Source organism: Lissotriton helveticus, chromosome 3_1, assembly GCF_964261635.1.
Source record: "Lissotriton helveticus chromosome 3_1, aLisHel1.1, whole genome shotgun sequence".
NCBI classification, from domain to species: Eukaryota; Metazoa; Chordata; class Amphibia; order Caudata; family Salamandridae; genus Lissotriton; species Lissotriton helveticus.
In genome coordinates, this window is record NC_136061.1 from 1,767,646,240 (window position 1) to 1,767,660,376 (window position 14,137).

A 14,137-nucleotide genomic window follows, 5' to 3' on the forward strand; every position below is an offset into this window, starting at 1 on the left:
ATAGAAGTCGAAAAGTCATGCTCTTTGTACTTCTTGGAGGATTGGTCTTTAGACCAAGTTATCGGAGGGTAAGAGTCTGGGAGCGGGAAACAGCTGTGTTTCTTGTACTCAGCCATATAATGTTTGGATTCCTGCTCTGACTGCCTTTGTATGCATACAGGAGCATTTGCTGCAGGATCTGGAGTTATGTTTGGCCCGAGACACCACAGACTGATGTTATGTGTGTTGACTGACTGACACCCGCTTGCCATATGTAAGACATGGCGTAAAACCTATAATTTCTATTCACTGCATCTCGCTACACTACCCAAGGGATTATTTGTGCAAGTAAACAGGAGTTTGAAATCAGAGTAGTGGTACTCCATATCTGAATCCAAGGGTGCCGAAAAATTGGAACTGACATCAGTGCACGGCTGTTTCCAAATTGTGGTCCATGTCATCCTGGCTGGGTGAGATAGAACCGCACTGGAGGCCAAAGCCACCTACCTGTGTGTTGGAGCTCTTGAAGCATTTCTTGATCTAATCCTGTGGCTAGTAGGATTCAAAAGCTATGTAACTTGTGGGTAGAAGAATATGCTTATGTTTGATAATAGGGAAGTGTAGAGGGAATATTGTTATAGTCACTGACTTCATGACCTACAAAAACATTATAAATGCAACAATCTGCTGTTTTCAAAAACTTATGACAACTTATATACACAGACATGACTACCTATCTCCATCTGTCTATCTATTTTTCTCTCTCACTCACTCGGAATCTATACCTATCTATATTACACAGTTAGGTTGCCTTTAATTTTTGACAACACCGTAGCTATGGTTGGAACTAGGTTTCAATAGGAAGTAGATTTTTGGGTTTGGTAAGTACCTTTTCACAAAAAGGTTAATTCCCCTATGCTCCTTCAAAGGATTTTTCTGGGTGATAAGCCAAGTGGGGCTGAGAGAAAAGGGGGGTTACTAAAATAGGATTTCCCCAAGCAATTTCAAATAGGAAAATTGAACAGTGCTAGAGCCAAAATAGCTGAACTGAATTACGCCAAATTTGCCAGACATCTAGATCTTTACCCAGAGAATTAACTTTAGTGATTTGATATCTATCCGTTTCAGTAATGCTTTAGAAAGTAGGGTTCAACATTTATAAATATCTAGCAACACAGTGCTAGAGGGAGTACTGAGGGATTATCAAGGGAAAAACAAATTAAGCCTTCAGATTGGTTGCTGCTGTAAGACAGGGACCCATTCTCCAAGACCTAGTTCTATGATTGGCTGACAGCAACATAAAGAGAGATTTAGCAGCCACCATTTTAGGACTCTGTCCCCATTTTCTGAAAATGAAAAGAAAACAAAATAGAAGGGGGCAGGGTAGCAGTACCCTGAGCCCTGGCCCATGTGAGGGGAGAGGTACTACAGGGACACACCCACTCGAAAGTCCAAAACAAATTTACGGTGCCGCCGCAGACTCTGCATACCCTGCACCACAACGGCAAAAATATGCTGGAATAACACCTCATTACCATGAGATAACTGAAAGATTACTGTGAGCCCCAACAAAAAATTAGGTGAATGTTCGTTGGTGCTGTGCAACCGTGGGCGGTTGGCCGGCAATGGTGGGATGGATGTAGGGCCACACCACAGGCCAGGCCGTGTACCTAACCCCATGTCAAGCACGACTGCCACGTACGGCCGAATGTAGTGCCATACGAGGGTTGGAATAGTTCGGTATGGTAATAAAAATCTTACTTCATGTTATAAAAACTCTAGAAATTCACAAAAAAAAAACTAAGGTTAAAGCCATGTTATAGGTGAAAATGGCTCTTATGAACAATTGTTACTTACCTGTAAACAGGTGGTTCTCCAGTATTGGTGTCTTTCATAGATTCACATGCTTGAATATTCCCCGTCGTCGAAGTGGGAGTCCCACGGTAATAAAATAGCAATAAATGCTAAATATATATACATATCATAATAATAATAATACAAGAAAAGAAAGGAATACACTGAAATCCTCTAAAACCCATTCCTACATAGGAATGCAAGGCAAAGAGAAAAACCATTTGCAACACATTAGTGTCATTATGTTAGTCCAAACTGCAGCCAATCAGGCGCCAGCACCCTCTAGAACCTTCTCCTCAGAAGCTCAAGCCCTCAGATTTTCGTAGCACAAAGTAACTAAGAGCGCATGAGGAGAAAGAGCCTCTGAGGGGAGGAGGGTGGGTCGCATGTGAATCTATGAAAGACACCAATACTGGAGAACCACCTGTTTACAGGTAAGTAACAATTGTTCTTCTCCAGTATTAAGGGTGTCTTTCATAGATTCACATGCTTGAATAGAATAGAAAGCAGTAACCTCCTAGAAACTGAGATTGCTAAGCATAAGAAGCATAAAACCAGACAGTACTATCATAAAATAATACAGTACATAACGGCAAAGCAATCACAGGAGATAATAAGGAGGAGGGAACAGAGGCTCACCTTACTGAAAAAGATGGCGAAGCACTGCCTGCCCCACTGCAGTATCCGCTTCGTTGATGGCATCCAAACAGTAATGTTTGGTGAAAGTGTGCCTGCTGGACCATGTCGCTGCACGGCAGATCTGATGAAGTAGCACACCAGCAAACAGGGCGGTGGACGAAGACATCGCCCTCGTAGAATGAGCCCTCACTGAAGACTGCAATGGTCTGCCCGCTTGCTGGTGGCAGAAAGCAATGGCTGAGGAAAGCCACCTGGCAATCGTCGGCTTGGAAACTGGATGTCCTCTGCGCAATCGTCCATATGCAATGAATAATTGGTCGGACTTGCGGAATTGAGCAGTCTTTGCAATGTAAAATTTAAGACATCGCTTGATGTCTAACGAATGTAGGCGTTGCTCCGCCGGAGATGTAGGATCCGGAAAGAAAGTCTTAAGGAATACAGGCTCATTTAAATGAAAATCCGTAGGTACTTTAGGTAGGTAAGAAGGGTTGGTGCGCAGTGCCACTCCATTCGGTTTGAACTGTAGATAAGGGGGCTTGACAGTAAAAGCGTGAAGGTCGCTCACGCGACGAGATGAGGTCAAAGCCAGAAGAAGAGCCACTTTCCGAGTGATGAATTTTATGTTGGCCTTATGGACAGGCTCAAAGGGTGACTTCATAAGTTGAGCTAATACCACATTGAGGTGCCAAGCTGGCGGAGGGCGACGCACAGGTGGAAACCTGCGGAAGAGCCCTTTGAAGAATTGACGTATAACTCGCGATGAACAGAGGGATGATGAGCCATCATGTCGGAAGCGAGATATAGCAGCTAAGAAGACTCTCAGAGTAGCATGAGAGAGTCCTGACTGAGCGAGACTCAAAAAGAATGGAAGGAGCTGTTCAGGAGTGGAATGTATAGGATGGATATTGGCTGAAACGCACCAATGACAGAACCGCTTCCATTTAAGTTTGTACGTCTTAATGGTAGACGGAGCTCTGGCTTGAGCTAGAATGTCTCTGCACTCCTGGGATATGTTCAAGTCCGCGAACTCAAGGTACTCAGGTTCCATGCCCACATTTGAAGCGTTGAGGGATCTGGATGACACACTAGGCCCTTGTCCATCGTTAAGAGGTCTGGACGAGGACGTAGAGGAATGGGCTCGCACTGGGACATCAGAAGCAGTTCCGTAAACCATGCTTGTCTGGGCCAACGAGGTGCGATCAGCAGAATGTGGCAAGGCTGCCTCCGCATCTTCCACAGTACCCGCTGTATCAACGGGAGCGGAGGAAAAGCGTAAGCGAATAGATCGCACCCGTTGATCAAAAGGGCATTCCCGCAGGATCCTGGGTGGGGATGCCAACTTGCATAAGACGGGCATTTCCGATTCTCCGGTGTTGCAAAGAGGTCCAGATCTGGGTGACCCCATTGGCGGAACACCAGATCCAGAGTCGGTTGGTGCAGTTCCCATTCGTGTGTTGAGGACGTGGATCTGCTTAAAGAGTCTGCTAGAAGATTTGACACCCCCGGAAGGTGGACGTCAGGGTGATGTGATGGCGGAGAGCCCAGTCCCAGATTGACTGGGCCAAACGGGACAGAAGTGGAGACCTGGTCCCGCCCTGTTTGTTTATGTAGTGCATACTGGTGGTATTGTCCGTTTGGATCAGCACTGACTCTCCGTGAAGAACTGGGAGGAACGATTTGAGCGCCAGAAAGATTGCCATCAATTCTAGCCTGTTGATATGCCACTTGCGCTGTATTGGTGACCACTTGCCCTTGATGGAGAGGCCCTGGAGATGAGCGCCCCACCCCTCCAGGGAGGCGTCTGTCGTCAGCGTCAGGTCCGGAGTATGGTCGAGGAAGGACACACCCATTTTCAGATTCGCGGACTGCGCCCACCAACGCAGGCTCATTCTCATACGTGCTGTGACGGCAAGTAGGTCGTTGAAAGACCCGGAGACCTGGCGCCACTGTAAGTCCAGTTCTTCCTGAATAGGACGTGTGCGCAACCTGCAATTTGGGATCAGTGCGATACATGTCGAGGCCATTCCCAAGAAGGATTTTAACGTCCGAACAGAAATGGACTGTTTTCGTCGAATGAGTGCGACCAGACGAAGTATTTTTAGACGTCTTTCGTGAGAGACAAATGCTTTTGAAAGCTGCGTGTCCAGGATCGCTCCCAGGAAGGACCTGATTTGCAGGGGTGCAAACTGTGACTTCTCGACGTTGATGGTCAACCCCAGAGACTGAAACACTTGTTGGCAAAGGTGTGTGTCCTGACCGAGTCGAAGGGGGCATTGAGACTTGAGATGCAATCGTCTAGATAGGGAAAGATCTGAATTCCCTGTAAACGCAGGTGAGCCACCACCGGGGCCAGTACCTTCGTGAACACACGAGGAGCTGAACGCAGTCCGAAGGGTAGAACTTTGAACTGGAAATGCATGGTTCCCACTTTGAACCGTAGGTACTGACTATGTTGTGCGATGATGGGGACGTGAAAGTAAGCGTCCTGAAGATCTATGGTGGTCATAAAATCTTCGCTGGACAGAAGACGCAGGACCTCCAGTAATGTTAGCATACGGAATGACTGCGACTTTAGAAACTGGTTGAGAGCCATCAGATCCAGAATGGGCCGCCAATCTCCGTTCTTCTTGAGTATGAGGAAAAAACGAGAGTAAAAACCCTGTCCTCTTAGATGTTTCGGGACCACTTCGACTGCCCCTTTCAGTACAAGAAGACGGACCTGATGGTAAAGCTCCTCGAGATGCGGAGGAGGTGGGCCACGAGGTGGGGTGCAAGGAGGAATCTCTGTGAATTCCAGGGAATGACCCCGTTTGACAATGTCCAAAACCCATTGATCCGAGGTGATCAAGGACCACTGGGAATAAAACAGAGAGATTCGTCCTCCAACACTTTGAGAGCGGCAAAAGTCATTGAAGTTTTTGATTTCCGCCACGATAGGACGACTTTCCTCTGAATGTCTTGGCGGGTTGTTGGCGAGGCTGTTGATTGGAGGTGTAACGTTGGCCGCCCTGATTGTATGAACGGTATTGCTGACCACCTCGAAAGTTTGAGGAAGTGCCGCGTCCGCGCGCACCTCGAAAGGACTGCTTGCGAAATTGTAGCGTGCCTAAGGACTTAGCCGTATCGGTGTCCTTCTTGATGGACTCAAGGGCATCATCAATATGGGATCCGAATAATGATTTACCATCGTATGGCATATCCAGTATTCTGGCTTGAACTTCCTGCCGGAAGGAGGTGGACTTCAGCCAGCCTTGACGCCGGAGTGCAGCCGCACTTGCCAGGAGGCGGAAGCCAGTGTTCGCAATATCGACAGCACAGTCGATGATTCTTCCGCAGCTCTTTGTCCATCGCGGAGGATCTGCTGTGCGTCAGCCATGGAAGCATCAGGAACGAGTGCCACATAATCTGCAACGTCCGACCACATCTGACGGTCATAACGACCCAAAATGGCCAAGGCATTGGCTGCTCGGACAGACGTGGAGGCCATGGTCGAGAACTTGCGGCCAATTGCATCCAGGCACCGACCCTCTCTATCCGGAGGGGCTGTGATTTGGGACGCCGGATTACGTGCTCTACGCTGTGCTGCCTGAGTCACGACAGAGTCTGGCTTAGGATGTGATACCAGGCAAGCTGGAGAACCTGTAGGGGCCTTGTACTTTTCAAGGCGCGGAATCTGTGCAGGTAAGGAATTTGGAGCATTCATTAGCTTAACACCCTCTTTCCATACAAAATCAATTATTGGGATTGTGTGCACCTGCTTGAAAGGTTTGTCTTTAAAATCGTAAAGAAAACATTCCTCCTCGCGTTGAGAGCGTGGGAGTTTGAAACCTTGAGCCGCCTTATCCATTAAAAGATGGAAGCTGGCAATGTCCACTGGTGGAGACTCACTCGAGGTACCAGGTTGAGGAGAGGGCGTCTGCGCCTGGTAATCATCATATTCAGTCATATCCTGGTCGCCTGCATCATCATCGGTGTTGTCAGCGACTTCACCTTCCTCACATTCCGCATCCGCTTCCTCCGCCTCTGCATTGTGCGGATAGATGGTAGTATGGATGCTGACAGACCTATGAACCTGAGAAGGTACTGGTGGTATAAAAGACGGCAATGCAGGTGTAGGTAGTGCCTCAGTAGCGGGTGTTGCCTGCTGTGAGGCAGGAAAACGGCGATTATAATCATCCAGCATACTTTGGAGATTAGATATTAAAGACAAAGGAATGGTAGCCACAGGAGCTTGATTGAACTGTTGTTCTTGAAATTCTGGGCCATTGTCATCATTAGAATCTGTGTCCTGACATTTTATTAATCAAGTCAGAGGGACTACGTGCTGCTCCAAACGTGCCCTCTTCCTGATCCGACTGAGTGTCATGCTCTGTACTTGTTGCAAACATTGGAGAAGGTGGTTGAGTCTCTGGATCAGAGATTTGTTGGCAAGGTAGCGTACTGCGAAGGTGCGACGATTTCGCTGTCTGCAATGGCACCAACGGGAATGACGCAAACGACAGGGATGCCGTCGTCGCCGGAACTGTCGTCGGTAGTGTCGACGAGGCTGACTTTGGCAATGTTGATTAAGCAGAAATCTTCGTCGAGGCCGTCGACGGGATCGGCGACGGTGTCGTCGACGGGCGATGCACTGTAGCTGTAGCCGTCGACGTGTTGATCGTTGACGCTGGCACTGACTCCGTAGACGAGCCAGTCTTCGTCGACGGGCTTGTCTTCGTCGACGGGCATGTTTTCGACGACGGGCCTGTCTTCGTCGACGGGCCTCTCTTCGTCGACGAGCCCGTCGACGAGGTCTTCTTCGTCGACGGGACTTTGGTCGACGAGGCTGTAGCCGACGGCGTCGTCGACGTCGACATTTGGTCTTGCGTCGACGTGGACTCTCTCTTCTTCATCGACGAGATGGGAATCGTCGACGGGACAGGTGCAGACGATGATGAAACCCTCGTCGACGTCGAGGCTGTCGACGAAACCGTCGTCGACGAGGAAAATGCTGAAGAGGTAGTCAGCGTCGTCGTCGAAATTGCAAGCAAAGCTGCTCTTGTCGTGGGAGCGCTCGTCGAGGCGTCCGTCGGCGGTGAAACTTTAAGAGGCGTGGAAACACCTCGAGAGGTTGCCAAAGACGCCTGAGAGCCAGGTCTCGTGGGCGTAGCTGTGGTAGGAGTGGCAGAAGACATCACAGGAGCCACAGGCAAAGCCAATTTAGGTTTCTTGAGGAAAGGAGAAGGAACCTCCTGAACACTACCCCGCTTTGAGGCTGCTGATGAAAAACCAGAATGCAAACTTTCTGCGTCGGACAAAACAGAGTCCTTGTCCTTAAGACGCTGCAGCCAAAGGAGAAGACGGCCTTCCCTGTCCTTTAAAGTCTTAGTAGAAAAAGTTCTACAATACTTGGTTGGCAGCCACATGATCAGGATATAAACAGTAAATACACTTCTGGTGGGGGTCCTTTTCAAAAAGGCGCAGCTTCCCACAAGAAGAATCTATGAAAGACACCCCTTATACTGGAGAAAACCCCATTTAGAACAACAAAAAAACACTGAAATTCACCAGTTTTAGTTAGCTGAAGCAACAATAACTTTTGCACTTGACATGTACTGCTTAGGACTTCACATATTACTTCACTCGTAACATATTCTACAATATCATGGATATCATTACTGGTAACATCTGAAATGACAATTAATGACATCACGATGTATGGTAAGTTCGAAAGTTCTAGGTACTTCAGTTAACTAGAACTGGTAAATTTCATATTTTTTTTAGTTTAAGATAGTACTTAAAATACATTTTTACCTAATTATAACACCACTTTTAACCTTTGTGTTTTTTCCAGTGCGCATGTCCTGGGAAATAGACAAAAAATGGTTGCATAAGGTGAGTGCATCCTTTACGAGATTTGTCTGAATCACAGCTGCCTGTGCAATTAAGTACTGAAGAGTGTAGTATGCCCTTCTAGCCTGTTGATGAGAGAATTCCAGTATTTCACAGAATTTCACCTCAATTATTTAAAGAGAATATGCTTCTGCTTGCAGCAAATGTCTTCCTTAATGATAAAGCAAAGTCAACTTTGTTTCTTGAACTTCTGAATGACAGAAGAAACAGATATATAGTCACAAGTTTGGACAGTTTTCTGGTCTTACTGGAGAAATTATAGGCTGGACATACTGGTAGAAAAACCCTGACAATCCTAAGAAATCGTATCACAGCATGTGTAAAATGACTAGTTCAGTATGTTAGAAAATGCACATACCTCTTCTTGGAGAAACCAACAGCGATTTAGACATTTGCACCATTATCTGTATTATGGTAAAACAGATCTTTACAGTCCATGTAAAGATCTAGTACTCAATCATGACTATCGTGCATGAAAAGTAGATTTTAACTAGGTCTTACTTGCCAGCACCGTAGTTGTAGTTAATGTGACACATATGGATGGTTCACACGGACAACTGACACTCCACAATTTGGACATCTTGTCCATTTGAGATTCGATAAGTAAACTCACTGAGCTCAGTGAATAGGTGTAGTCCATGTGATTTTTGTATGCAGCACAGTGGTAAAAATGCACAAGAAATGGCACGGTAGCACATGAAGGAATCATGGTGGTGTACTTATTTCCACATGCTGAGTACTTCTGATTATATCAAGAGGGTTTGAGGATTAGGATGCATGTAAAAAGGCTGAGCATCTTTAAAAAGTATTATTTCCAGCTCAATGACATGTTTTTCGAGCAACTGCCCATGGTCTTTGCATTAGCTGTCATTGTACACAGAGACTAGCTGCTACAACTTCAGACACACAATTTGTATTTTACAAGGGAGAACATTGTAATCTTTCACCCCTTTTTAATAGCATGACAGGGTTTACCTTGCCCTTTCCCTATCATAACTTTGTGTTGACTTCAGTGGCCACGGATATATGTTGAAATATGAGGGAGTCATGTGCCCCATATTATTGCAGTCCAGCGATGACATTCAGCGACATTTCAAATTTCGGGGCACTAACATACATGCACAAGGTGATCCAGTAACAGTTTCCCACCTGCCTACAAGAGTAATTCCATGTTCCAGGTCAGAATTATAGGAATGAGTGCAGCTGTTAAAAATGTGCCCCTCCTGCAGGGTCACCTGGGATTTTTTTTTGCCTTTTTACTGAACCTTATTTTTGTTGATGGTAGAGCTGTGTGTGTGCACTTTACCCCTCCTAACAAGAGGTAAAGTGCTTGAACTCTCCCCTTTAAACCTATTAGAGCTAGTATACCCCCGAATGGCACATTTAACTTACTTGTAAAGTGCATTGTACTACCTGTACCATGGCCTATAAATTAACCCCTTCCATGCTCATGACGAGCTCAGCTCGTCATGCAGTACACTGCTCCTGTGCTGATGACGAGCTGACCTTGTCATGAACAATGGTAATCAAGGGGTTGCAGCACAGAGGGGGAATTGCCTTAGCACTAATGTGGTTAAATGCTACCGGTGGGCCACAGCACTACATTAGGACTGCAAAACGTGTCTCAAGGCTGCCACCTCAGCCTGGCTAGGTGGCTTTAAAACTGTCATTTCGACCTGGCAAAATAACCCCTTTGCCAAGCCTAACCCTTCTTTTTTTAATGCTTACAAGTCATACCCAGGATAGGTCCTAAAATCCCAAAGGGTAATATACATGGTATTTAAGAGTCAGACTTGATTATTTAAGGTTTTACATGTCCTGACAGTGAAAAACCTCCATAGATGTTTCTCACTATGGCAAGGTTGGCTCTCCCATAGATTAAAACTAGTTAAAACTATTAACAGTAGATAAAGGGATTTGGGTGTGCAGGGATAATCTACCCCCTTGACAGGATGGCCCAGGGGCTGTACCCCTGTCCCTACTTGAGCTTCAAAGGATGTCTATCCACTCACTGACACATGAAGCTTACACCTCAGCCTCTTTGGTCTCTCTGGTCAGGCTGGCTTCAAACCCAAAGGAATTGACCAGAACTGGTTTAGGGATTGCCCTCCACCCACTGGATGGCAGAGGGCATAAATGTGGATCCCTCAGACTGCTCCTGGACCAGTAAAGAACCAGAAGAAGGGCTGCACTGATCTCTGAAGAACTTTAAAAACTGGACCTGCCTGTCTTGAACCCAAGACCCCAGATGTTACTCCAAGCATCCGTTGACTGACCAACTGTTTGAGCTAGAGGGACAAAACAAGCTTCCAAAGGCTTCTCTCCTTGCAACTGCCCAGCTGACCAGTTCCAACTGGACCAGACTGGACCCTGATGCTGCCCTCTGTTGGAGTGAGTCCTAACCTCCAAGTGGTGCCCCCCACCAGATCCTAGACCCTTGGCTGCTGGAAGAGTGTACTCCTCCTGTCCCCAAACTGCAAGAAATGGGACTCTGAAACGTTTTGTACATTTTCTGCCTAGAGAACTGACTGAGACTGGGGTCACTGTCGAAGGCGCAGCTGTTCACATCGCAACCGTCAATGTCTGATCGCTGGTTGGCCTCAACTTGCTGGTTTGCACTGCTGAAGCAAATCCAACCTCGAGAAAAGTTTTTAAGTCCGAACATAGAGGGCTTCACCGGGAGAGAATCCAAGCAGCATGCGATCAACAGACTTTCCTGGGCATGGACTTCGCTGGCTCGGACCTTTCCCGCCTTAGTCGATGACTTCACCAGGACCCCACTCTTCAGCAGGCCGGTTGTCGAGCCCCTCTTCAGATCCAGCTTACCCCGCCGCCTCGTCGACGACCACGTTTTCTCCATAAAAGTTTTAAATCAGAAAGTAAACTTTCCACTGGGACAAACCTGGTACCTGTATATAACCGGCAATCCATTGTGGGTGGCCTTAAACTTTTGACTTTGAACTGTCTAGAAACACCAGATACCCGCAGTTGGCACTTTGTATTTTTTGGCACTATTTTTTAATTCAAACTTTAAAAATGAATCTCTCAATATCTTATTGGATTCCTGCTTTGGTGTAGTTTTATTTATTACATTATTCTCCATCTTTCTAAAATTGGACTCGGATTTGTCTTGTGCTGTGTTTTCACTTTATTATTGTTTGAGTGTTGGATAAATACTTTGAACATTGCCTCCAAGTTAACCCTGACCGCTTTGTGCCAAGCTACAAGAGAACTAAGCACAGGTTTATTTAGGGACAGTAGTGGATAAGCCAGACAATGATCATGATTATTATTTGAAGTGGGTTCTCACCCTCTTCAACTAATACTTCGATTTCTTACAGCACCCATGTTAGAATGGTCTTGTTCTTAAAAGACTATTGACTGCATTTGTGGACCTGTACTGCTATGCTTTCAGCTCTAGTCACCCGCTATGCCCCTCTCAAATGTGTTACTACAATGAATAATAAACATTTCATTTAGTGATTCCTTTAGTAAAAACGTCTTGTTTTTATGGTTTTAACATTTCTTGAACGTAATTTGCGTGCACAATCTTTTTTGGGTTGTTTAATATGTTTGCAAACTAAGAAACAATGCCAACACCACACTGGCTTGTGCAGGTGGTTATCAAGCTCCACATGCACAACCATCAGTACAGGTTCTGACCCTTTTGCTCATGTCCTTTGCATAAAATTAAAAGGTTAAGTGTCAATCGTCTAGTATCAATCCAATACATAACGCTGAACAGGATTGGAATTGCGTGCTTTGTACTGATCTGGTAATATGAATCGTAAGATCTTTTTCAGGGAGAAATGGAGGAATCACGGTTTTAATAAATGAACAATTATAGCTTTTACGTGACAGAAGGGACATCTTGCACAGGATGGTCATTTTCCTATCCTATCCAAGTCCTTCTCTGAAAGGAATATCACAAGCAGGGTAGGAAATTGACCGATATATCGCAGGATTAACAGCGCACAAAGAAAAGGAATGCTAAATAGTTAAAAGGTGTGGAAGAAACCAATAACCAAGGCAACTTCACATTTTTATAAAACACCAAGACCGCACCAAGCATTTACCTGACAAAGCAGGATAAAAAGATGCAGGTGTGGAAGAGACAGACCTGAACAAGGAGCACTGCACATGTAGCTGGGCGGATTTTTAATACTATCAAATTGATGTGTTCCAATCAGTGAAGTAAACAGATATTACCGGCTTCTCAAAGGAGAGTTGGGGCAGTCTGGGTGCTGTCTGGAATATAAGAGAGCATGCTATATGTACTCAATGTTAAAGGTTGAAGTTCTCACCTGGTATATTGTTTGCTGTCCTCATGCACCTCCATCTCTTGGCCCTTGAAATCATTCAACTCCTTTCGTATGGCAGCCTGTGATGTAAGAGGACATATTAACACTTTCTATGACTTCAAAACACAAGCCCTGTTTGAGAAGGATGGGTAAGATGAGAAACACAGACATGGAAAGAAAGGATACACAGTTGGACAGTGGGAGGTTACAAAAGAGGAAGATTATAAGTTACTTATCTGTAACTGTAGTTCTCCAGTTTTGGAATCTTTCGTAGCTTTCCGTGCCTGAATCGTTCTCCGTCGTCAAGATGGGGTCCCCGATACCATATAATAGTGATACAATGTTAAAGATAAAGCTTGGAGGCCCTAGACCCTTCAAAGTTGCAACCCATCATAGTTTATTTAAAAAAGAGACCAAACGTATACTTCAAACATTCAAGCTCTCTGCCCTCTAGAACACTCCAGACAGAAGCGACAGTCCCTCAGATTTTCTATAGCACGAGTGCCGAAGACCCACTTAAAGGTGGGTCGCATGTGAATCTATGAAAAAGTCCAATACTGGAGAACTACACTTACAGGTAAGTAACTTATTTTCTTACTCCAGTATTGGAACTTTCACAGACTCAAATGCTTGAATTAGAGTATAAAGCAGCAATGAGGCTCATGGAACTGTGAGTCGTTAGGAATACAATTCTATAGTGATATTCCTTTTATATAGGATAAACAAAGACATAACCATGAACATCGCTTATAATATTTTGCTCAAAATATGAGAACATTTCAATATGCTGTAAAGACAGAAAAGACATTCTATTATAGGCAATGTGCAGGACTAGTAATAGGTTGGTAGTTCTCCCTTACCGGAAAAGATGTCTTCGAATAGCTTGGCCTACTGCTATATCCCCTTGAGGAGGTAAAGCGAGGCAGCAGTGTTTTGTAAAGGTATGCATACTTTTCCAGGTAGCTGCTCTGCAAATATCCTGGAGTGGGAGTGGCACACCAGTTAACAGTGCTGTTGAGGTTGAAATAGTGCTTGTAGGGTGAGCATGCACAGAAGTTTGTAACAGTTTTACTGCTGCTTGGTGATAGAAGTGAATTGCAGCAGATATCTATCTAGCTATGCTCTGTTGGGAAAGGAGAGGCCCCTTCTGTAGAGCGCTTAAGCCACAAACAACTGGTTAGACTTACAATGTCATTGCTTCCAGCAGATTCTAGAACGAATCGTAGAAAATATTCACAAACTGGGCTTCTCGACCAATTATTCCACATCTTATGTCCCCCTACAAGAGCAGAATGCAGGTGAGAAGATGTGCCGCTTTTAGTAATTTATATACCCGGTCCGTGACTTGCCTCAACATGCGCCTAGCAAGCTAAGAGGTAAACTGCCTAACTGTGCGACCTAGCTCACTGGGAATTCTTTTCGCAGCAGATCTAACTGATAGGGAATTATATAAGCAGCTGGACTATCGTAAA

At 45.5% G+C, this 14,137-nt stretch overlaps 1 protein-coding gene across 7 annotated transcripts in view; it reads right to left on the reverse strand.

Annotated features, from left to right (window-relative positions):
- PHACTR4 (phosphatase and actin regulator 4) overlaps positions 1–14,137 on the reverse strand; it is a 597,089-nt gene that overhangs the window by 75,349 nt on the left and 507,603 nt on the right. For all 7 annotated transcript variants that reach the window (XM_078682591.1, XM_078682596.1, XM_078682592.1 and 4 more), the window contains one exon: positions 12,669–12,745. In XM_078682591.1, coding sequence (XP_078538717.1) covers positions 12,669–12,745 — 77 coding nt within the window. The remainder of the gene's footprint in view (positions 1–12,668; positions 12,746–14,137) is intronic.